This window comes from Meles meles, chromosome 10 (assembly GCF_922984935.1).
Source record: "Meles meles chromosome 10, mMelMel3.1 paternal haplotype, whole genome shotgun sequence".
Lineage (NCBI taxonomy): Eukaryota > Metazoa > Chordata > Mammalia > Carnivora > Mustelidae > Meles > Meles meles.
In genome coordinates, this window is record NC_060075.1 from 103,702,945 (window position 1) to 103,727,707 (window position 24,763).

The 24,763-nt window shown below is 45.2% G+C and overlaps 1 protein-coding gene across 4 annotated transcripts in view; it reads left to right on the forward strand.

Annotated features, from left to right (window-relative positions):
• Positions 1-24,763, forward strand: part of EGFR (epidermal growth factor receptor) — a 211,082-nt gene that overhangs the window by 151,834 nt on the left and 34,485 nt on the right. For all 4 annotated transcript variants that reach the window (XM_046020189.1, XM_046020191.1, XM_046020187.1 and 1 more), the window contains exons 5-14: positions 441-509; positions 1,515-1,633; positions 2,922-3,063; positions 4,568-4,684; positions 8,453-8,579; positions 8,675-8,748; positions 9,551-9,641; positions 13,455-13,654; positions 14,598-14,730; positions 16,727-16,817. In XM_046020189.1, the coding sequence (XP_045876145.1) occupies positions 441-509; positions 1,515-1,633; positions 2,922-3,063; positions 4,568-4,684; positions 8,453-8,579; positions 8,675-8,748; positions 9,551-9,641; positions 13,455-13,654; positions 14,598-14,730; positions 16,727-16,817 (1,163 nt within the window). The remainder of the gene's footprint in view (positions 1-440; positions 510-1,514; positions 1,634-2,921; positions 3,064-4,567; positions 4,685-8,452; positions 8,580-8,674; positions 8,749-9,550; positions 9,642-13,454; positions 13,655-14,597; positions 14,731-16,726; positions 16,818-24,763) is intronic.

Below are 24,763 nucleotides of genomic sequence, written 5' to 3' on the forward strand. Positions count from 1 at the left end.
TAGGATCACTGACCCTCCAGTCACTCGAGATGGGCAGAGTGAGAATATAGTGGGTCATACCCAGCCCACCAGACTGGACACCCTTAGCACTGTTGGAGAGGCTGGAAAATTCTCCAAGCCTAAACACATGTGGAAACTGGACCATTTGAACCTCAGTGTTCACAGCCACGACAAGTCGCTCATTACTCTCTGCCTCTGTTTCTGCAGCTGAAACGTAAATAAAAACAGAACGCGGTTCATCTTTTTTTTTCTTCCATGAAAGTCTTTTGAGTCATCTCACCAACCAGCCAGCAAACAGACAAGCGGAGAGTTAGAAATTTGGGAGCTGCTCCTTGTTTCTCGAACGTCACATTGTTTAGGGGCTTGCCACCAGTCTTCCCCCCACCACCACCATTCTCTTCCCCTGAGATACGAATTTAACTATTACTTTTACATTTTAGGCCAAAAGTGTGATCCGAGCTGTCCCAATGGAAGTTGTTGGGGTCCCGGAAAGGAGAATTGCCAGAAATGTAAGTCAGCCAGCAGCATTTCAGATCAGTGCGTGTCGCTGTCCTCCCCATCCACGCAGCAGACTGTGTGCCTTTTCCCTTGGGAGACTCCAGAAGGTCGGCCAGGGGGCAGTCGCGAGAATGACGGTCTTGCCGATCTCCATGCGCGTGGTTAATCCACTGTGGGCTGGTCGGGGCACCTCCGTCTGCCAGAAAGGAGTGGAAGGCAGCCACGCACATGCCAGCCAGTCTCTTTGAACCATGTGGTTGGCATATTTTCCTGGGAACAGAAGACGTGCCCATGTTACCTGTCACCAGCCCCTCTGGTTTCCTTTCTCTTGGGGGCCCGTCTACCCAGAAGCAAGAGCAGTACTTTGCAGGAGGGTTTTTCTACAGGAATCCTCATTTGGGAGCACGGGTGGCCAAGGAATCTGGGGACCTCCACCTCAAATTTCACCGTCTGCCCTTCGGTTTAATTGTGACATGACAGTTTCATCCTTTTTCTCACCACTTTCCGGCAGGCACGTTTGTTATCGGATGGCGTTTTCTGTATCACCGCAAATCTCAGTCCTAACTAGCGTGTAATTATCGAGCGGGGCTAAATGTCTAGTAGGAAAAAGAGGTGAAATACAGAAAGGTCACGATTCTGGGGCGCCTGGGTAGTTCAGTGGGTTAAGCCGCTGCCTTCGGCTCAGGTCATGATCTCAGGGTCCTGGGATCGAGCCCTGCATCGGGCTCTCTGCTCCGTGGGGAGCCTGCTTCCCTCTCCCTTTCTGCTTGCCTGTCTGCCTGCTTGTGATCTCTGTCAAGTAAATAAATTAAATTTTTAAAAAAAAAGGTCACCATTGGGTGTGATTTGGCAGAACGCGAAGGTTCGGCAGCCCTAACGAGCCAGGGAACCGCCGAATTCACCCCCCTGTTGGCCGCTTCACCCACCGTTTGCAAGGGCTCTGCAGGGTGCCTGAGGGGTGGCCCTTCCACCCTCCCTGGCTCTTGAGCTCACCGGTGACCTTTGCTCCTTTTCAGTGACCAAAATCATCTGTGCCCAGCAGTGTTCGGGGCGCTGCCGCGGCAGGTCCCCCAGCGACTGCTGTCACAACCAGTGTGCCGCCGGCTGCACGGGGCCCCGCGAGAGCGACTGTCTGGTAAGGCTGACCCCGCCCCCCCCAGCCGCCCACCCCCCAATGGGGGGCTTCTCTCGCCATGGCTGAGAGGGGCTTCCTGTGGGAGAAATCACCAAATCACACTTGTGGGAGCACTTACCGGGGGGACAAATCCTCCTCTACCGTCCCACCTTCGCCACTTACTTGGTGACCTCAGGCAAATACTCTGACCCCTCTGTGCCTCAGTTTCCTCGCCTGAGCGTGATGTGTAGTAAACAGCACCTTTTAAGTGCTCCGATGACGCAGTGCAAGTGGCATCCATGACCGGGGCCGGGGCGTGGGACAAGCATCAGTACGAAATACGAGCTGTCTGTCCTCAGCGTTCTTGGTGGCCAGCGGTTCTGTTGTCACTCTGTCATTCCATCTCCGTCTAAACCCACAGAGTTGACACCAGAAGGCCCCTTAGCATAAATACACAGAGACGGTAAGGGACGTCCCCAGAGCCGCACAGACTTGAGCGCGAGGCTGGAGCTCTCCTGACCCAGTCCCTCTGCTCTCCCCAGCACAGCTCCGAGCCTCCTGCCCACCCCCGCCCCCATCCCAGGGGGTCCCAAAGCACTCCATCTTGTCCCTGTTACTGCAGAAAGCCCTGACGAAAGCCTCCTGGGTGTCCTAGAGACACGAGGGCCGGCAGACGTGAGCCCTGGACGCAGCCCCAAGTGCCAGGACACCCTCGTGGGCTCCAGAGGAGGAGGCCCACCTAAGGTGGAATCCAGAAGACTCGGGTTTCAGGGAGGGAGAGGTTTTTAAATGCCAGACGCTGTATCCGGCCCCAGGGGTTTTGACCGGGTTGGTCTGGGCTGGAGGGGAGACGGCCTGGGGGTCTTCGGGTCACCCGTGTATGTGGTCTGGTCACCTCTGCACAGCAGCCTTCCTCATTAGCATTTTCTGTAGTTTGGCAACACACTCCAAGACCCGTCTTCACGTGTCCTCTATGAGGGAAACCCAGGAGATTGAGTTTAAAACTAATTTCACTCCACAGGGACCCCTCCAGCCGGTGAACTCTTTCGTCATTTGTAAATTAATAAGGATGTGGGTTTTTAATCATCATAATCCGTAAACTATCACAGCTAGGACAGTAGAAGAAAAATCATACTTTTAAGGTCTTTCTGACTCTTCTGAAAGTGCTTCACTAGTTTTGTGGGGCGGGGGCAGGGATTGCTTGGTTTTGCTTTAATCAAATCCTGGACGTTAAGAACTATAACCTGAGCTTTGTGCCCAGAGTCCAATTGCCCAGCCTGACCAGGGCATGCCGTCCCTCCTGCGACAGGTGTGCCGCAAGTTCCGCGACGAAACCACGTGCAAGGACACCTGCCCACCGCTCATGCTGTACAACCCCACCACTTACCAGATGGACGTCAACCCGGAGGGAAAATACAGCTTTGGTGCCACCTGCGTGAAGAAGTGCCCCCGTGAGTTCATCACATGCAAAACCCTTTCACTTCTCAGGCGTCTCTTTCCTCTTTGTCTCCCCCTGGGATCTTGGAGTCTCTTGTCTCGGGGAGTCTTTGGGTCCATATATTGGCCTCGCTGTCAGGCAGGTGACCGAGCACACAGGTGAGGAGTCAGGCCACCGCCACAGTGATGGGCAACGGCTGGTGCTCTGTTGACCAGGGGACCAGGACAGGGACCGAGGTCCAGCTGTAATAGCTGTCCAGAATATTCGGTTGTCTGTTTGGGCCACTTCACTGTTTAGCTCTTGTGCCCAACAGGTCTTGAAAAGACCTAAATGAGAGAGCGTGTCAGAAAACCTGCCTTCTTTAGTGGTTAAGATTCTGCTGAAAAATTGTGCCTCTTAAGGGAACTAAAACTTCAGAGGAGTCCCTTTGTGTGTTGTTTGGTTTTTGAATTGTTTTGGGTTGGGTTTTGCTCGTTGGTATTTGCATCATCAGGTGCCTCTAATGTTTAGGGAAATGGTGATGGGAATTTTGTCCTCATAGAGAAAGTGTAGGATTGTCTAATTAAAGGAGCATTAGAAACCAATCTTGATTTCTAGGAGGGGAGATCAAGAGAAAAAAATTGGAAGCTCAGCTAGGAGGGGGAGATTTGCCCAACCAGATGTGTGGACATGAAAACTTTAAAATCCTGTACAGGAAAAAAATAACACAGAAATAGAATGGAACGAACTAAAGTCTTATAAAAATTGCCACAGTGACAAAACAGGTGTCATCTTTGAGGGAGGGCTTAATAGGTAGAGTTTTAAAACCCACAGGAAACCAGAGCCTGAGAGCAAAGGCAAATAATTTACAGAAGGAAAAATTGCAAATGTCTGGTAAATATGTTTGAGGACATACTTGGGGAAGTCAAAACGGGAACACATAGAGCCCCAGAAACATACTGGTATTTGTGTTAATGTTAACACAAATAAGTTACTCCAAAGGGAGGGGAGGCTCAGGAGATGGTGAACGTGCGTGGCTCGACGCAGAGCCCAGTTGGTGGAACCAACCCCCCGGCCAAGGGAAGCTTGTCGGGCTGGACGGGACCGTAGAAGGCAGCACGTTGGCCACGGGAATTACATCCATCCTCAGATGTGGAATAGTGGGCTTTGTTCAAGGTCACTTATTTTAAGTAAACATTCAGACTTGAACCACAGGTCGTGAAGGTCGAGTCGACAGGAAAATGAGCTGCAAAGACATATTCCGAACCTGTGAGCAGGCCCCAGGTTCTGTCTGCCCCATCCGTTTCCTGCCTGTGATGAACTATATTTCTCCATACCATGGTTTGATAAGCTGTTGAAACTCTTGAACTTGACTCCTTTTCTGATGGCAACCTTTCATTCTTTGTCCTTCAAGTAAATAAAACCAGAGGGTTAGAGGCCCTTTTCATCGGCCCCTTTGTAGGAGAGCATGAGGCAATTGTGTGAGGCCCAGGAACACCTGGTGCGGCTTTCGCCACCTTCCTTCCTTGTCCCTGCAGGTAACTACGTGGTGACCGACCACGGCTCGTGTGTCCGTGCCTGCAGCTCCGACAGCTACGAGGTAGAGGAAGATGGCGTCCGCAAGTGTAAGAAGTGTGAGGGGCCTTGCCGCAAAGGTAGGAAGCCTACGGGGTGTGGGAACAAGGCTTTCCGTCTGGTCACGAAGCTGGGGTCCACCAGCCCCCCGCAGCATCACACTTGGAAGAGATCTGAGCTCTTCTCTTCCTTCAGGCTCAGAAATTTCTTCCTGCCTTCATATCGTGCCCTGTTCTTGGAGGCTGCTCAAGGCCAGTTTACTCCTGCTTATTAATATGCTTTTACTTTATCTTTTTTGTAAAAACTTCCCAACACCCAGAAATGTTGCAGGAGTAGTGCGGTGCACACGCGTATGCCTTTCACATAAATTCCCCACTTTGTAATGTTTGGCCCCATTGCTTTCACTGTCTTCATGCTTGTGTGTGCACGTGTGTGCGTGCTCGGGCACAAGTTTCTTCTGAATTAGAGGACAATTACACACAGTGCCACACTGCACCCTACATTTGCCAGCACGTTTTCTTACAAATGGCGACATTCTAAGTAATGAGAGACGAGCCCTTCAGGATGACTTAACATCAACTCAGTAGTCTTTTCTAGTACCCAATTCAACTCGGGCTTCCCCTTCCTGTCCCACGTAAGTTATTTTTAGCTGCTTCTCAGTCCAGAACCCAGTCAAGGATCGTGGGTTTCGTGTAGATGTCCTGCCCCCGTTATCTTCGTTGGTCAACAGCTGTGTCTCAGCCCCTCGCTTGCTTTTCTTCTGTCTTCCATGACCAGCCATGAAGTGTCCAGCCTAGGTGTTTTGCACAATGTACCTCAGTTTGGCTTCATTGACTGTTTTTCCTCATGGCTGCCTTCCGGTTGGGTGTTTGGGACAGGAGCGCTGCCTAGGTCAGGTTGATTTCCTCTCATTGCATCAAATCAGGTGACCTGTGATGCCATGTTACTGCATTACTGATGGTGACAGATTAGATAAGATTTCTTGGTGGTTATAAAAGAGTGATTTTCTTTTTCTATCATCCCATTTATTCACTGACATTCTTTTTTAAAAAATATTAGTTCCTATGTGAGGTCATGGAATCTTCTTTATTCAGTTTCTTGTCCGTTCCTGTCATTCATTTGGGTACTTGCATTGTCCCACACGTGGCCAGTAGGAGCCTCTCCAGATGCCTCCTGTGTCCCTTTCACACATCCCAGATCCCAGTCATGTCTTCTACACAAAAGATACTATCTACACTCTGTACTTTGCTTCTTAACTTCATAGGCCCTGGAAATCACTCCAGATAAAGTCATATTAATCTTCTTCATCCTGTGGTGCAGCTGTGTGGGCTCCCTTTTGTGGCCGTACCATAATTTATTCAATGGATCTCCCTTTATGTGGCCATTTAGACTGTTACACTATTCTGCTATTACAAGTGACATCTGAGTGCATAGCTCTTACCTCGGGTGTCCACTTCCGGCCCCACCTTCCCTGGGAAGCCATCAGTCTTTTCCGTCAAAACGGATTGCTCCCCTCTTTGCTCCCATTTCACATTTGACAGGTGTCCCCATGGGTAGAGTCACCTTCCCTGTTCCATGTCATTGAATCCTCCCGATGCCACGGGGAAGTCTGTCATTAGGATCCTCATTCTACAGATGAGGACACTGAGTAACAGAGGATCTAAATGACTTGCCCAGTTTCAACAGCTAAGAATGGCAGTCGAGATTTGAACTTCGTGCAGTGGAGGTCCCAAGCCAGACCCCTGAGCTTGTGGGCCAAGTCCATGTCTTCCTGGTCTTGTAACTCCTGTGGGGCAGGTGGGGCCGGTGCCCCAATGGAAGAGTATCCTTTGGCTTCAGGAGACTGTCTGGCAGAGCAGACATGGAAGGAGGAAAATGAGAATGTGGGGTAGTACCTGGCACAGGGGAAGTGAGAGAGAGAGGGTTACTGTCAGCGTCCTCAGATGGACTGATAGAATCAGAGCTGGTTTGGGTTTGGTTTTGTTAATTTTGTGCTCAGCAAACAGTTTGATTCGCCTGTAATTATCATTCCCTATTTTTCTATACATCCCCGATTCCGATCCCTTTGGCTATAGGGCAGTACCCCTGGGTAAGGAAGGAGGTGCCAGGGAAGTCTCAGGGTGAATATACAATTGGTCTGTGAATTTAGGATTTAAGTAACCCACCATCACCGTCACACACAAGCAGAGAGAGCCGGAATATTCTCTCCAGCCTCTGGAATTCTCTGCCAGACCTGTAATTAAATGGCAAGTCCCTATAGGGCCCCCTCATTCTCCATTGTCAGCCAGACCCTGTGAATCCTAAAGAAGCCTGGCCCTGAGTCCCACAACCCACAGTGTGTTAGATGCAGCCGGAGAAGGCTGGTTGAGCCCTTCAACCCAGGACTTCTTAGAGCAGCTCCTCAGAACCAGAGAGAAACGTGGCCCACAGGGTGAGCCTAGAGACCCCGTCTTCGTCACCGGAATCAACGATGGCCAGTTTCCTTACCAGTAACAAGGGACTCCCAGTGGAGCGGAGCATAAGGGTATGGCGGGGGGGGGGGGGGGGGGGGGGGGGGGGGGGGGGGGGGTGCAGCAGAGCTTTACTGCTCCTCCTAGCACCCCGGGGTGAGGAAAGAATAGGACCTTATCCTGAGCAATGAGATTTCCAGCGATTATACTTCAAAGTCAAGATAAGTCTGGAAGATAGGTACTAAAATTGCTCTGCAAATTCTAGAGGGAGAATTACAACAGATAAGCGGACTTCAGGGTGGAGATGGCATTTGAGATGGAAATTTAGGAGTGGATATAAATTAATAAAGGGGCTTGGAGTGTGGAAAAGGGCCTTTGAGACTGATGTAGCAATAGGACACAGATCAAAGCATTTGGTTCAAGTAAACACAGGGGAAGAAAAGCAGTTTATCTGATAAAAGTTATTATAGTATTCTCTATGACGTAATGTAAGACAGCCATTAAAAATCATGTTCATAAATAGTTTTAATAATATGAGGAACGTTCACAGCAGAAGTAAAACAAAAAACAACAACAACAAAAAAACCTACATAATCTGGTATGACATAATCTTGGAGGGTAGCTGGAAATAACATTTCTCAAAGTATCCTGCAGTGGAAACTGGTCCTTTTGGTCCCTTGATTCTACTTTGCAGCATTCTCAAATGAACACATCTTGCTCTTTTTAATAAGAATAATCCAGGTCTGTTGTTTCTTTAAAATAGACAATGAGGGGCTCCTGGGTGGTTCAGTGGGTTAAAGCCTCTGCCTTCAGCTCGGGTCATGATCCCAGGGTCCTGGGATCGAGCCCCACATCGGGATCTCTGCTCAGCGGGGAGCCTGCCTCCCTCTCTCTCTCTGCCTACCTCTCTGCCTACTTGTGATCTCCGTCTGTCAAATAAATAAATAAACTCTTAGAAAAAAAATAAAATAGACAATGAGCTATAACCCAGGTTAGGACTATAGAAAGGTGTCCAGTTTTAGTCAGAGGAGTGGCCTGACGGGAGCTGGGCAGAGGCAGCCCTGGCGTCAGCAGCTGGATCCCACTGCCAAGGAGGGATGGTGGAGAGCAATTGAGCTAAGTCCTAACATGGGAAAATCATGAGGAGGAGAATGCAAGCCCAGCTGAAGGCAGCACCAGCCATGAGGACGCCATCGCCTTCTCCAGCCACCCAAAGCTCAAGCCCTCACCCTCATTACTGGCACCAGCAGGCCTGCATTCCTGTCACATGAACGAGTGATGGCGTGCAGGGACGGGCTCATGGCTGCAATTCTCTCCCCGCTCTCCTCTGCGCGGGGAACCCCAGCTCTTCTGAATTCAACATGTTGAAGGGAATAAACATCTCCCTTATCTTTACAGTGTGTAACGGAATAGGCATTGGCGAATTTAAAGACACACTTTCCATAAATGCTACAAACATTAAACACTTCAAAAATTGCACGTCAATCAGCGGAGATCTTCATATCCTGCCCGTAGCGTTTAGAGGGTAAGTAACAGAGGAAGTGACTGGAACAGAGAAACGCGAAATCCACTTTGTTCACGGGCAGACACTGTTAATGATCCTTCTGTTACTTGTTTCAGTGACTCCTTCACGCGTACTCTGCCTCTCGATCCAAAGGAACTGGACATTCTAAAAACTGTAAAGGAAATAACAGGTGTGTGGGGCTACCGTGTCACATGAACATGAATGGGAAATGGGTGTTTTAGAGAGAGAACTGGTGGCTGCCTCTGCTTCTCTCTCAGCATCATAAAAACATAACTTCTACCATTAATGACTAGTGAGTTCTTTGATAGTTTTCACGATCGCAATTTCCCCTGCATGGAAGGGGTGAACACTTTAATCAGAGCCTTGAGTCATCTCTGTGAACATGTTTCATCGTCGTCTCCTCGGCCCTGGCCAGACATCCTGATGGTCCAGTGATGTTTGAGAGTGGGGGAAAAGGGCAGAACCCAAGGGAACAACACAGGCTCTCGGGCCCACAGACTGGCCCTCACGTACCTGCCTTCCTCCCTAAAAAGGGAGTAATTGAACCTAAATAACAAGACTGTTTTGAGGATTGGAATTAAGTAAGGAAAGTACGTGAATCTCCTTCTGTGTGCAGATAGCTCAAAACATGGCGGTTGCCGTCAAGAGCAGAGAGGGTTTGGGTCATCAGCTTTGGAGCCCGACCCGGCGGTCAGGGCCGTGTCACCGTGGGATGGCTGTGGGGGAAGCTGGGTGGTGGGGGAGATGCAGCAAGGGATGGGAATTCTGTAAGAGAGGCAGGTGCCCGCTGTAAAATTGTGCCTTGGCTTCTATCTACCCATGGGTAGATTCTCGGTGAAGATAACAAAAAGAATCTATCAAATCTTCACCTCTCCTGCTCAAATAACAATCTCTCAAGAATCCTAAAATGTCTCCTATAAAGAAGCCATTTCTAAGTGGTGGGTGTCTGAGCCTTCCTCTTGCCTTTCTAGGGTTTCTGCTGATTCAGGCCTGGCCCGAAAACAGGACTGACCTCCATGCTTTCGAGAACCTAGAAATCATACGAGGAAGAACAAAGCAACAGTAAGTTGACCCTGCGCAAAGCCTGGTAGATTATTTATTTATCTATTTTGAAAATAAGACCCCATGAAGAGTTTGAAATTAGACTTACACAGCTGTGATAAAGACCCTCCAGAGAGCCTGCACGATTGTTAACCTCTCACCTACGCATGGTACGAGGACAAAATGGCGGAATTACCATCGGTGTGGTGGTGTTGACTCTAGCACCAGACATCACTCAGATTTAGCCATTTGCCTGTGAGCGCCATGTTGCACTTAGCTGTTGCGTCTTCTCAGTCCCTTCTCATCTCTAACCATCCCAGCGTCTACTCTTATCCTTTATAGCCTTGACAGTTTTACCAAGTGCTGGTCAAACATTCTGTAGAATGGCTGATGTTTCCTCATGATTCGATTGAGGTCGTGCATTTTTGGCAAGAAGAGCACTGAGGTGACATGTCCTTATGAGCTCATCTTATCAGAGGGAGTGGAAAGACTTTTTAACATTAAGTGTTTTGTTCAGGATTGCCCCTTTGCCAACTCTGACAGAAAAAATAATTACATACAAGTATCTTTGGTATTGTAAGAGTAATAATGAGTTTTGTGGGGAGGAAGAGTTTGAGAATCTCTTTGTCAAACCTGCCTTAGAAACAGTCTGATGTGGGGGCACTGGGTGGCTCAGTCATTAAGCTTCTGCCTTCGGCTCAGGTCATGATCCTGGGGTCCTGAGATCAAGCCCCACATCAGACTCCCTGCTTAGCAACAAGCTTGCTTCTCCCTCCGCTTGTGTTCCCTCTCTCTCTTTGTCTCTCTCTGTCAAAATTCGTTTTAGGGGCACCTGAGCAGCTCAGTGGGTTAAAGCCTCTGCCTTCGGCTCAGGTCATGATCCCAGATTCCTGGGATCAAGCCCCGCATCCAGCTCTCTGTTCAGCGGGGAGCCTGCTTCCCTCTCTCTATCTCTGCCTGTCTCTCTGCCTGCTTGTGATCTCTGTCCATCAAATTAAAAAAAAAAAAAAACCCTTAATAACAAAAAAAATCATTTTAAAATCTTAAAAAAAAAACAGTCTGATGCTTAGAAATATTACCCATTAATTGACCCTAAAACATGATATTAAATATTAAAGAGTATCAGAACAAGAACACATAAAATATATATTGCTTTTTGAAAACCATCTTGGCTATGCATCTCTGATAGTAAGTGCACAGTTAACATTGCTTCCCAGAAAAACCCCTTTGTTCTGAGTTCTCAAAAATACTTCTTTTGCCAAAGATTCATGCAGAGACAAGAGAGTTGGATCAATTTTCTTGGGTGACAGGGATGTACCACTTGACTTAGTTTTAGGAATTTAAACAAAATTAAAATCACTTTTTTTTTCTTTTCACATTTAATGAGAAGTCCAGTGATACACAGGGACAGGGTGACCACCGGCTCCAGGTGTGGCCCACCAGGGGAAGGGGACTCGGGCTTTGTCCCAGGGTCTAGGCTTCTGTGGGCATATGGTGAGAGAGAATTCTAAACGATAGTGCTACAGGTCTCCTTACACAGGCCTCCTCGCTTTCCTCAGGAGCCAGGTTGTGGGAAGGGAGGAGGAGGAGGATGGTGTCGGGAGAGAAAGAGAAACAAGGAGAGCAGAAATCTCCACATTAAGCTGTTGTCATCTTACCTGCTATTTCCTCATTCAGTGCTGTCTCCACTGGTCCACTTTCTGTCCTGGTGTCCGGTGAGCTTCCTAAAAGTGCAGATCTCTTTCCTGTGGTTTCCATCATTTGCAGACAAGAACCAAGCTCAAGGTGTCCAAGGTCTTCTGCGCTCTGGCCTCCTCCGCCCTCCCCAGACCTCTTCCCCAGGCCTCCCCACTTCCAGGTTTCTGCTCCAGCAGAAGCCCCTGGTTCTCAGCACCCATCAGCTGCTTTCTTGCCTTCCTGCCCGCCTGGTGGTTCAAGACTTCCCTCCCTTCAGCATGAATTACTTTCATCCAGTCACTTGATGAAAACCCACTGATAGCCATATAGAGTTCTAGCACAGAGTTGGGTCATTCAAATGTTTGTTCAATAAATGGATGGGTGGTGAATGGATCAGTGCATCAGTGGGTGGGTGGATGGATGGATGGATGGATGGATGGATGGATGAGTGGGTGGTTGGATGGATGAGTCCATGAATGAATGGATAGAAGGGTGGGTAGATGGATGGATGGATAGGTGGATGGGTGGTGAGTGGATAGATGGATTGTGAATCCATGGATGGATACATAGATGAGTGGTAGTTGGATGGATGGATTGTGAATCCATGGATAGATACATAGATGAGTGGTAGTTGGATGGATGGGTGGATTGTGGATGCATAGATGAGTACATAGATGGGTGGAGATAGATGAACAGAGAGGTGGAAGGATGGATGGATGGACACATGCATCCATAGATAAGTGGATGGACAACTCGAGAGACAAATGGGTGAGTGGGTGGATAGATTGTGAATCCATGGCTGAATAGATAGGTGAGTGGGCAGATGGACGGATGGGTGGATGGATGGATGAACAGAGAGATGGAAGGATGGATGGACGCATGCACGCATAGATAAGTGGATGGCAAGTGGATGGATAGATGGGAGAGTGAGTGGATGGATGGATGGATGGATGGATATGTGGGTGGTTTCATGGATGAATCCATGAATGAATGGATAGAAGAGTGGGTAGATGGATGCATGGATAGGTGGATGGGTGAGTGGATGGATGGATAGATGAATGGGTGGGTGGGTGGATGGAAAAAATGAACTTCTGATTTTTTTTTCAAGTAACTGGATATTTAAAAGGTTAGAACATGCTTTTAATCCCCAGCGGAAAAAAAAATGCAGTAAATATAATAATGACATTAACATTTATTCAGCCCCCCTATGCCGCTGAAGTTAAAAATACTAAGTGAACAAGGAACTAGCTTTTTCCTAGAGTTGCTTAAAAAAATCTCTTGTAAGTTGCAATAAAGACGTACTATAGTATGGCTTACAGTCGCCGGCAAGCAGTTTGTAGTAAACATAAGGTGGTCCAGAAAATAAAAATAAGGTTTTTAGTGATAGAATCTTTTCTTTTTTTTTTTTTTTTTTTTTTTTTTTACTATACCAATTTTAATGAAAGCTCAATAAAGAAAAAAGAGTGAGTCTCTTTTGCATGTAGTCTGTTTATAGCAGGCATTGATGACCCCCATAAATATCGCAGTACAGATGAGGGAGACATACTGTGTTACACTGTATCTTTTTAGACTAAAGAATTTGTAACACATAGTCCTTTTATTTTCTGTTGTTTGATAGTATCTGTTGTATATATCTCTCCTTAGATCTAACCCTTTTTTTCAGGGCTGCATTTCCCACTGGGGAGATGAGCGTGGATTTTTTTTAATGTTTGTAAAGTAGAATACAACCAGAATTGCTAGGTCTCTACAAGTTTCATGTTACCTGGCAGATAATGATGATCTTCTCCACTTAGTGGATTTAATGATGCACCCTCCTGCCCAGGACCCCTAATCGGAAAGGGTGGCATGTTTTTTTTTTTTTTCTCCCATGGACTGATGCACAGTGGAGAAATGAAAGCTTCCCAGGTAGTAAAAACTTCCCTTAGCCCAATAACTGAATCAATATTTACGGGAAACTGATTCAGTACTTTTTATTGTGTTTTTTTTTCCCTTTCTGATTATAAAAATACAGTATATACAATGGCAGAATTGGAAACTCCAACAAGTAGTAGTCCCATAACTCCACCATCCCAAGGATCCACCATACATATTTTAATATTGCTGTGATAGAATCTTTTCATAATTGTTCACGATGTTATGTTTCTTTCTCCACTGTAGTGGTCAGTTTTCTCTTGCAGTCGTCGGCCTGGACATAACGTCCTTGGGCTTACGCTCCCTCAAGGAGATAAGTGATGGGGATGTGATCATCTCGGGAAACAAAAAATTGTGCTATGCGAATACAATAAACTGGAAAAAACTATTTGGGACTTCAAGTCAGAAAACCAAAATTATAAACAACAAAGATGAAAAAGACTGCAGTAAGTAATCACTCTGGCTGATTGTGGAGATGGTTCACTTGGGTCGTTTATTTTAATCTAGAATATTCCCAAACATTTCAATTACATTTTCATTCCTGAAGAAGCAGATTAAAAGAAATCTTTGTATTCCTAATTTGTGTAGTTATCATACGAAATTCCTTGGAATTGTTTCCAGTTTGCGCACATTTCACAGGATGAATTTGCCCTGAGGTTTAAGCTATCAATTATTTGTAACTTATGGAAATCGATTTTGTATTAATTATTTTACCTGTTAGCCATAGGTTTCTCCCTGCTCATTTCAGCCTCTGACGACTATAGCTAGCAACACACACACACACTCACACATGCACACACACATGCACACGCCTGCAGATAGAATGAACATTTTACACTGACATTTCCTAGTCTGATTGGGGAGGCATCGGCCACTGTGGAAGCCGGGCATGCGCACTGCCTGGTCACTGGGAGAAGCAGGTCTGCGTTCACACCCCGATTCTAGCCCTTCCTAGCTTCCAGACCTTGATTGGTTTACATAAGTTTCTTCAGGCTTCGGCTTCCTCAATGATTCTTGCTGCCAGTGAGAGAATGAAATGAAATTTTTACACGTAAAACTCTTTGCCCAGTGCCCAGCACATGGCAGGAACTGGGCAGGAACCCAAACCTTCCCAGTGTTTCCATCAGCTGTGACATTCATCAGCGGAATGCTGCCCAGGTCCAGTTCAGGAACCCTTGACTCCCAGTGGGGAGAAGGGAACTTGCATTTGGCGTCGAGAAGCCAATTGGGTGTCCCTGCTTCTTCTTGCCCCCTCCGCCTCCTCACATCCTTGCTGCTCAAGATCACAAAGAACCAAGCGCCTCTTTTACCAGTGTGGGTGTGTTCACGCTTGGCCCCTCTAGTCACTGTGCCGCAGCTGACCCCTTGTGGCTCACCCTGTCTTCCCAGAGGCCATGGGCCACGTCTGCCATCCTTTGTGCTCATCAGAGGGCTGCTGGGGTCCAGAGCCAAAAGACTGTGTGTCCTGCCGAAACGTCAGCCGGGGCAAGGAATGTGTGGAGAAGTGCAATGTTCTGGAGGGGTAAGGTTCTTCTGCACCCCCTTGATTTTGCTAAGAGATAAGGAGATTGTTTTTATAGGTTTACGGTGGTTCACATTGATCCTATTGCTTTTTTTTTTCTTTTTCCTTTTTTTCTTTTTTTTGTCGTATATTTGTTGACAGCTGTTAATCACAAAAGGAAATGGGCAAAAGTTTTTCATGACTTATGCCAATCCACCAATTTGTAGAGTCTCTGTTTTGGAAATCTCTGCTATTTTTCTAAGCCACACAAAGTTCCTGAGACAGACAAAAAAGTCCTAAGTGGTTCATATGGCCGAGACCACAGTCATCTAGACTTTTCTTTGCGAGGCACTCTCCCTGCTGTGTCAAAAGCAATATAAATTACATTTCCTCGTTAATTTTTTGTTTTATGTTCAAGAAATATTGAACCGTGCATATAACTTTAAATGTAACCATGGACAAAGGAATAAACAACCACATAACCACACTGGAATTTGTCTGCAATCAGTAGAAAGTACAGTCTGTCGATTCTCTGGGAATCTTGAGATGGATATAAAGCTTTGAAGATCCTCGAATAATGACTAAAAATAAATTAATAGGAAAGTACAACTGAAGGACAGAGGCAGAAGCATTTTTTTTTTTTTTTTAATTTAAAGAACAGGGGAAATTTTGTCAGAGTGAAGGAGCCATAGGAATCACAGATGAGTACAGGAAACCTCCCTTCTTGTTTCACTCTCGGGGTGTGGGTCATAGCGCAGATCCAGAAATATTCAAGAGCAGAGAAGACCAAGTCCAGTTCTGTACGAACCCTTTAGCAGATCGGCTCAGTAACCTGACCGAGTGCGTTGTATAATTGACAGTGTTGTTTCAACAAGAAATATCCGTGCAATCCTTACTGCTCCAAAAGAGACATGAGTCTCATGGTTTCTACATCTTTTTAAAGAGAGATGGAACTGGGGCACCTGGATGGCTCAGTGGGTTAAGCGTCTGCCTTCAGCTCAGGTCATGATCCCAGGGTCCTGGGATCGAGCCCCACATCAGGCTCCCTGCTCATCGGGGAGTCTGGTTCTCCCGCACCCCCTCCCCCACCCCACCACTTGTGCGCGCTCTCTCTCCCACATAAATAATACAATCTTTAAAAACAGAGAGAGAGAGAGAGAAGGAATTAAAATAATCATGTTGGTGGTGCCTTTCTGTTAAGAACGTCGGTGTCTGGTAGCAAGTGCTCAGCCTGCAGGATGGGCTCCTCCCACAGGCCTTGTAACTCGTGGAAGAAGGGAAGGAAAAAAACCAAATTGGGCATATTTGGTTTAATTGAGGACATGAGGGAGGACTTAGAGAACTTGTTGTGGGTTGTAAACACTCCTTGTTCACTGGAGTGAAGACCTGTAGTTAATTCCCAGGCAGCTTTCGGCCTCAGTAGCTGCCCCCACTGTTTTGTCTTTTCAATCAAACGTGGTCTTCTTGCTTAACATTGATCTGGACATCCCTGAGGAATAGCAAAACTCTTACAAGCAAAATTTTTCACACCTGTATTGCACACTTACAGTTTTTGTTAATAACCATGGAGTAAGTTCTTTTCCTGTACATTAATCTACATTTAATCATTAATCATTTCTCTCCAGTTTGCTTTAAATATCCATGAATCTGATGTTGGGGACGAGGTCACCTCTTAAGGACTATGACCTTTTTCATGTATTGGCTTGTTTGCCTAAGAGACAAAAACTGTGCCTTGTAGAAAAATGCAGGGAAGATGTTTGGATTATGAATGAAGCTTGCATATTTGTTGAGGGGGAAGATGACCTAGGATTCAGCTAATACAGTCAGTTTATGATATCACAGTAGAGTCCCAATTCCCCACGGCTACACGTTGACCTGAAATTTTTTGGTATAGCTGGAAAAGAGGATTTGCATCCTCTGAAATTTCAGACGGATTAACTCAGATGGTTGTAGCCACCCAGAATTTTGAAGCAGGATCTCTAGAGACGGTGCTGATCAGTTTCCTTTCTTCTCTCAGGGAGCCAAGGGAGTTTGTGGAGAACTCCGAGTGCATACAGTGCCATCCGGAATGCCTGCCCCAGCCCATGAATGTAACCTGCACGGGACGGGTGAGGAGCACATTTGATGGTATCCCCTCCTACATCATAGGGAGAAGGCTCCCAGCAATAGAACCACAACACTGAGGAACATGTGACCTCACAGCTGCGTCCCAGAGAGGCTGTGTTTGAGCTGACGTCATCACACACCCCATGGCGCAGGAGCACTCACCCTTCCTGTCCAACACCTCCTAACAAGTTTAATAACATCTACTCTTTCACCAAGAGGAGGCCTCTGGTAGACTGCGTACCTTGTCAGCCAGTTGTCACCATTTCTGACATCTGTCGTCATTGCTTCGTCACTTTATTTATTTATTTTTTTTGATGGCTTTTTTTTTCCATTTTATTTATTTTTTCAGCGTAACAGTATTCATTCTTTTTGCACAACACCCAGTGCTCCATGCAAAACGTGCCCTCCCCATTACCCACCACCTGTTCCCCCAACCTCCCACCCCTGACCCTTCAAAACCCTCAGGTTGTTTTTCAGAGTCCATAGTCTCTTATGGTTCCCCTCCCCTTCCAAATTTTTTTTTTTTTTAATAAACATATAATGTATTTTTATCCCCAGGGGTACAGGTCTGTGAATCGCCAGGTTTACACACTTCACAGCACTCACGATAGCACTTACCCTCCCCAATGTCCATAGCCCCCTCCCCCTCTCCCAATCCCACCTCCCCCCAGCAACCCCCAGTTTGTTTTGTGAGATTAAGAGTCATTTATGGTTTGTCTCCCTCCCAATCCCATCTTGTTTCATTGATTCTTCTCCTATCCCCCTACCCCCCCATGTTGCTTCTCCATGTCCTCATATCAGGGAGATCATATGATAGTTGTCTTTCTCCGATTGACTTATTTCACTAAGCATGATATGCTCTAGTTCCATCCACATCGTCGCAAATGGCATGATTTCATTTCTTTTGATGGCTGCATAGTATTCCATTGTGTATATATACCACATCTTCTTTATCCATTCATCTGTTGATGGACATCTAGGTTCTTTCCATAGTTTGGCTATTGTAGACATTGCTGCTATAAACATTCGGGTACACGTGCCCCTTCAGATCACTATATTTGTATCCTTAAGGTAAATACCCAGTAGTGCAATTGCTGGGTCATAGGGTAGTTCTATTTTCAACATTTTGAGGAACCTCCATGCTGTTTTCCAGAGTGGTTGCACCAGCTTGCATTCCCACCAACAGTGGAGGAGGGTTCCCCTTTCTCCACATCCTCTCCAGCATCTGTCATTTCCTGACTTGTTAATTTTAGCCATTCTGACTGGTGTGAGGTGATATCTCATTGTGGTTTTGATTTGTATTTCCCTGATGCCGAGTGACGTGGAGCACTTTTTCATGTGTCTGTTGGCCATCTGGATGTCTTCTTTGCAGAAATGTCTGTTCATGTCCTCTGCCCATTTCTTGATTGGATTGTTTGTTCTTTGGGTGTTGAGTTTGCTAAGTTCCTTATAGATTTTGGATACTAGCCCTTTATCTGATATGTCGTTTGCAAATATCTTCTCCCATTCTGTCAGTTGTCTTTTGGTTTTGTTAACTGTTTCCTTTGCTGTGTAAAAGCTTTTGATCTTGATGAAATCCCAATAGTTCATTTTTGCCCTTGCTTCCCTTGCCTTTGCCGTTGTTCCTAGGAAGATGTTGCTACGGCTGAGGTCGAAGAGGTTGCTGCCTGCATTCTCCTCAAGGATTTTGATGGATTCCTTTCTCACATTGAGGTCCTTCATCCATTTGGAGTCTATTTTCGTGTGTGGTGTAAGGAAGTGGTCCAATTTCATTTTTCTGCATGTGGCTGTCCAATTTTCCCAGCACCATTTATTGAAGAGGCTGTCTTTTTTCCATTGGACATTCTTTCCTGCTTTGTCGAAGATGAGTTGACCATAGAGTTGAGGGTCGATTTCTGGGCTCTCTCTTCTGTTCCACTGATCTATGTGTCTGTTTTTGTGCCAGTACCATGCTGTCTTGATGATGACAGCTTTGTAATAGAGCTTGAAGTCCGGAATTGTGATGCCACCAACTTTGGCTTTCTTTTTCAATATTCCTTTGGCTATTCGAGGTCTTTTCTGGTTCCATATAAATTTGAGGATTATTTGTTCCATTTCTTTGAAAAAAATGGATGGTATTTTGATAGGGATTGCATTAAATGTGTAGATTGCTTTAGGTAGCATAGACATTTTCACAATATTTATTCTTCCAATCCAGGAGCATGGAACATTTTCGATTTTTTTGTGTCTTCCTCAATTTCTTTCATGAGTACTTTATAATTTTCTGTGTATAGATTCTTAGCCTCTTTGGTTAGGTTTATTCCTAGGTATCTTATAGTTTTGGGTACAATTGTAAATGGGATTGACTCCTTAATTTCTCTTTCTTCTGTCTTGTTGTTGGTGTACAGAAATGCAACTGATTTCTGTGCATTGATTTTATATCCTGACACTTGACTGAATTCCTGTACAAGTTCTAGCAGTTTTGGAGTGGAGTCTTTTGGGTTTTCCACATATAGTATCATATCATCTGCGAAGAGTGATAGTTTGACTTCTCCTTTACCAATTTGGATGCCTTTAATTTCTTTTTGTTGTCTGATTGCTGAGGCTAGGACTTCTAGTACTATGTTGAATAGCAGTGGTGATAATGGACATCCCTGCCGTGTTCCTGACCTTAACGGAAAAGCTTTCAGTTTTTCTCCATTGAGAATGATATTTGCGGTGGGTTTTTCATAGATGGCTTTGATAATATTGAGGTATGTGCCCTCTATCCCCACACTTTGAAGAGTTTTGATCAGGAAGGGATGCTGTACTTTGTCAAATGCTTTTTCAGCATCTATTGAGAGTATCATATGGTTCTTGTTCTTTCTTTTATTAATGTGTTCTATCACATTGATTGATTTGCGGATGTTGAACCAACCCTGCAGCCCTGGAATAAATCCCACTTGATTGTGGTGAATAATCCTTTTAATGTACTGTTGAATCCTATTGGCTAGTATTTTGGCGAGAATTTTTGCGTCTGTGTTCATCAAGGATATTGGTCTGTAGTTCTCTTTTTTGGTGGGATCCTTGTCTGGTTTGGGGATCAAGGTGATGCTGGCCTCATAGAATGAGTTTGGAAGTTTCCCTTCCATTTCTATTTTTTGGAACAGTTTCAGGAGAATAGGAATTAGTTCTTCTTTAAATGTTTGGTAGAATTCCCCTGGGAAGCCGTCTGGCCCTGGGCTTTTGTTTGTTTGGAGATTTTTGATGACTGTTTCAATCTCCTTACTGGTTATGGGCCTGTTCAGGTTTTCTATTTCTTCCTGGTTCAGTTGTGGTAGTTTATATGTCTCTAGGAATGCATCCATTTCTTCCAGATTGTCCAATTTATTGGCGTAGAGTTGCTCATAGTATGTTCTTATAATTGTCTGTATTTCTTTGGTGTTAGTTGTGATCTCTCCTCTTTCATTCATGATTTTATTGATTTGGGTCCTTTCTCTTTTCTTTTTGATGAGTCTGGCCAGGGGTTTATCAATCTTATTGATTCTTTCAAAGAACCAGCTCCTAGTTTCATTGATTTTTTCTATTGTTTTTTTTGGTTTCTAGTTCATTCATTTCTGCTCTGATCTTTATGATTTCTCTTCTCCTGCTGGGTTTAGGGTTTCTTTCTTGTTCTTTCTCCAGCTCCTTTACGTGTAGGGTTAGGTTGTGTACTTGAGACCTTTCTTGTTTCTTGAGAAAGGCTTGTACCGCTATATATTTTCCTCTCAGGACTGCCTTTGCTGTGTCCCACAGATTTTGAACTGTTGTGTTTTCATTATCATTTGTTTCCATGAATTTTTTCAATTCTTCTTTAATTTCCTGGTTGACCCATTCATTGTTTAGAAGGATGCTGTTTAGTCTCCATGTATTTGGGTTCTTTCCAGCTTTCCTCTTGTGGTTGAGTTCTAGCTTCAGAGCATTGTGGTCTGAAAATATGCAGGGAATGATCCTAATCTTTTGATACCCGTTGAGACCTGATTTGTGACCCAGGATGTGATCTATTCTGGAGAAGGTTCCATGTGCACTAGAGAAGAATGTGTATTCTGTTGCTTTGGGATGAAATGTTCTGAATATATCTGTGATGTCCATCTGGTCCAGTGTGTCATTTAAGGCCTTTATTTCCTTGTTGATCTTTGGCTTGGATGATCTGTCCATTTCAGTGAGGGGAGTGTTAAAGTCCCCTACTATTATTGTATTATTATTGATGTGTTTCTTTGATTTTGTTATTAATTGGTTGATATAGTTGGCTGCTCCCACATTAGGGGCATAGATATTTAAAATTGTTAGATCTTCTTGTTGGACAGACCCTTTGAGTAGGATATAGTGTCCTTCCTCATCTCTTATTATAGTCTTTGGCTTGAAATCTAATTGATCTGATATAAGGATTGCCACCCCAGCTTTCTTCTGATGCCCATTAGCATGGTAAATTGTTTTCCACCCCCTCACTTTAAATCTGGAGGTGTCGTCGCGTCTAAAATGAGTTTCTTGTAGGCAACATATAGATGGGTTTTGTTTTTTTATCCATTCTGATACCCTGTGTCTTTTGATTGGGGCATTTAGCCCATTAACATTCAGGGTAACTATTGAGAGATATGAATTTAGTGCCATTATTAGCCTGTAAGGTGACTGTTACTGTATATTGTCTCTGTACCTTTCTGATCTACTACTTTTAGGCTCTCTCTTTGCTTAGAGGACCCCTTTCAATAGTTCCTGTAGAGCTGGTTTGGTGTTTGCAAATTCTTTCAGTTTTTGTTTGTCCTGGAAGCTTTTTATCTCTCCTTCTATTTTCAATGATAGCCTAGCTGGATAGAGTATTCTTGGCTGCATGTTTTTCTCGTTTAGTGCTCTGAATATATCATGCCAGCTCTTTCTGGCCTGCCAGGTCTCTGTGGATAATTCTGCCGCCAATCTAATATTTTTACCATTGTATGTTACAGACTTCTTTTCTCGGGCTGCTTTCAGGATTTTCTCTTTGTCACTAAGACTTGTAAATTTTACTGTTAGGTGACGGGGTGTGGACCGATTCTTGTTGGCTTTGAGGGGGGTTCTCTGCATCTCCTGGATTTTGATGCTTGTTCCCTTTGCCATATTAGGGAAATTCTCTCCAATGATTCTCTCCAATAGACCTTCTGCTCCCCTCTCTGTTTCTTCTTCTTCTGGAATCCCAATTATTCTAATGTTGTTTCGTCTTATGGTGTCACTTATCTCTCGAATTCTCCCCTCATGGTCCAGTAGCTGTTTGTCCCTCTTTTGCTCGGCTTCCTTATTCTCTGTCATTTGGTCTTCTAGATCACTAATTCTTTCTTCTGCCTCATTGATCCTAGCAGTGAGAGCCTCCATTTTTGATTGCACCTCATTAATAGCTTTTTTGATTTCAACTTGGTTAGATTTTAGTTCTTTAATTTCTCCAGAAAGGGCTTTAATATCTCCAGAGAGGGCTTCTCTAATATCTTCCATGCCTTTTTCGAGCCCGGCTAGGATGTTCAGAATCGTCATTCTGAACTCTTGATCTGACATATTACCAATGTCTGTGTTGATTAGGTCCCTAGCCTTCGGTACTGTCTCTTGTTCTTTTGTTTGTGGTGATTTTTTTCCGCCTTGTCATTTTGTCCAGATAAGAGGATATGAAGGAGCAAATAAACTACTAAAAGGGTGGCAAAGACCCCAGAAAAATGCGCTGTAACCAAATCAGAAGAGACCCCTAATTGTGGGGGGGAGAAAGGGGATAAAAACAGGTTCTGAAAAAAAAAAGAAAAGAAAAACAAAATTTAAAAAATAAAACAAATAAAAAAATATAAAAAATAAAAAAAATATATATATTTAGATGAACTAGTCAAAAAACGTTAAAAAAGAAAAGGGTAAAAGTTTTTAAAAAATTTAGCAGAAGAAGAAAAAAGAAAAAAGAAAAAAAACTGAAAAAAGAAAAAAAAAATTGAAGTAGCTGCAAGACTAAAGAATCATGGGGAGAAAGCCATGAGTTCCGTGCTTTGCTTTCTCCTCCTCTGGAATTGCTCTGCTGTCTTAGGAATTGAACCTGCTTTCTCCTTGATAGATGAACTTCGTCCTGGCTGGATATTTTGTTGATCTTCTGGGGGAGGGGCCTGTTGTAGTGACTCTCAAGTGTCTTTGCCCGAGGCGGGATTGCACCGCCCTTACCGGCGGCGGGACTAAGTAATCAGCTCGGGTTCGCTTTTGGGAGCTTCTGTTCCCTGAACGCTTTCCGTAGAGTTCCGGAGGACGGGAATGAAAATGGCGGCCTCCTAGTCTCCGGCCCGGAGGAGCCGAGAGCCTGGGGCCCCACTCCTCAGTGTGCCCCCAGAGGACAGCACCCAATCACTCCCGTATCCCCAGCCTCTAGCCACGCTCCGAGCTCACCCAGCCCGCGACCAGTTCAAGGTAACCCCGAGCTGAGAGTTCAGTCCTCGGCTCTGTCTCTGCAGCCGGCTTCTCCGTTCTAATACCTGCGAGCTCTGCGACACTCCGACACCCCCGATCCTTCTGTGACCCTGCGGGGCCTGGGGCCACGCTGACCCCGCGTGGGCTTCACCCTGGTTTAGCCTCTGGAGCAATGTCCCTCAGTGGAACAGACTTTTAAAAGTCCTGATTTTGTGCTCCGTTGCTCCGCCGCTTGCCGGGAGCCGGCCCCTCCCCCCGCGGTCTATCTTCCCATCGTTTTAGATTCACTTCTCCGCCAGTCCTACCTTTCAGAAAGTGGTTGATTTTCTGTTTCTAGAGTTGCTGTTCTTCTTCTCTTCGCTCTCCCGTTGGATTTGTAGGTGTTTGCAATGTTTAGATAAGCTATCGAGCTGATCTCCTGCTACCTGATGTAGTCTCAGGCTGCTACTTCTCCGCCATCTTGACTCCTCCCCCCCTGCTTCGTCACTTTAATCAAGCATCCTCAAATTCTTTTTTAACATCAGTTTACAACTATTCAAAGCATTTTTTTTATTTTGTGTAAATCTTTATCTTTTTTTATTATGTTCAGTGAGCCAGCATATAATACTTTGTTAGTTTTTGATGGAGTGTTCAACTATTCATTAGTTGTGTGTAACACCCAGTGCTCATCATATCACGTGCCCTCCTTAATGCCCATCACCCAGCTACCCCAATCCCCCCCCCTTTCTGAAACCCTCAGTTTGTCTCCCTCTCTGATTTCTTCCCATTCAGTTTTCCCTCCCTTCCCCGTGGGCCTCCATGCTATTCCTTATGTTCCACGTATGAGAGAAACCATATGATAATTGTCTTTCTCTGACTGACTTACTTTACTTAGCATAATCCCCTCCAGTTCCATCCCCCTCGATGTAAATGGTACATATTCATCCTTTCTGAAGGCTGAGTAAATTCCATTGTATACTTGAACCACATCTTCTTTGTCCTTTCATCTGTTGAAGGGCATCACGGCTCCTTCAACAGTTTAGCTATTGTGGACATTGCCACTATGAATACTGGGACGCATGTGCCCCTTCTTGTCACTACATCTGTATCTTTGGGGTAAATACCCAGTAGTGCAACTGCTGGGTCATAGGGTAGCTCTATTTTTAACGTCTTGAGGAACCTCCACGCTGTTTTCCAGAATGGCTTCCCCAGCTTGCATTCCCACCAACAGTGTAAGAGTGTTCCCTTTCTCCACATCCTCGCCAACATCTGTTGTTTCCTACCCTGTTAATTTTTGCCGTCTAATCAGTGTAAGGTGGTATCTCATTGTGGTTTTGATTTGTATTTCCCTGATGCTGAGAGATGTTGAACATTTTTTCATGTGTCTGTTAACCATTTGTATGTCTTCTTTGGAGAAGTGTCTGTTCATGTCTTATGCCCATTTCTTGACTTTTGTGTGTGTGTTTTTTGTGAGTGTTGAGTTTGAGAAGTTCAGAGCATCTCTAAAGAAACACCTAGCAAAACTTTCCAAAATTCAGTTTTCTATCTACATGATACTTTAAAGAATATAAGT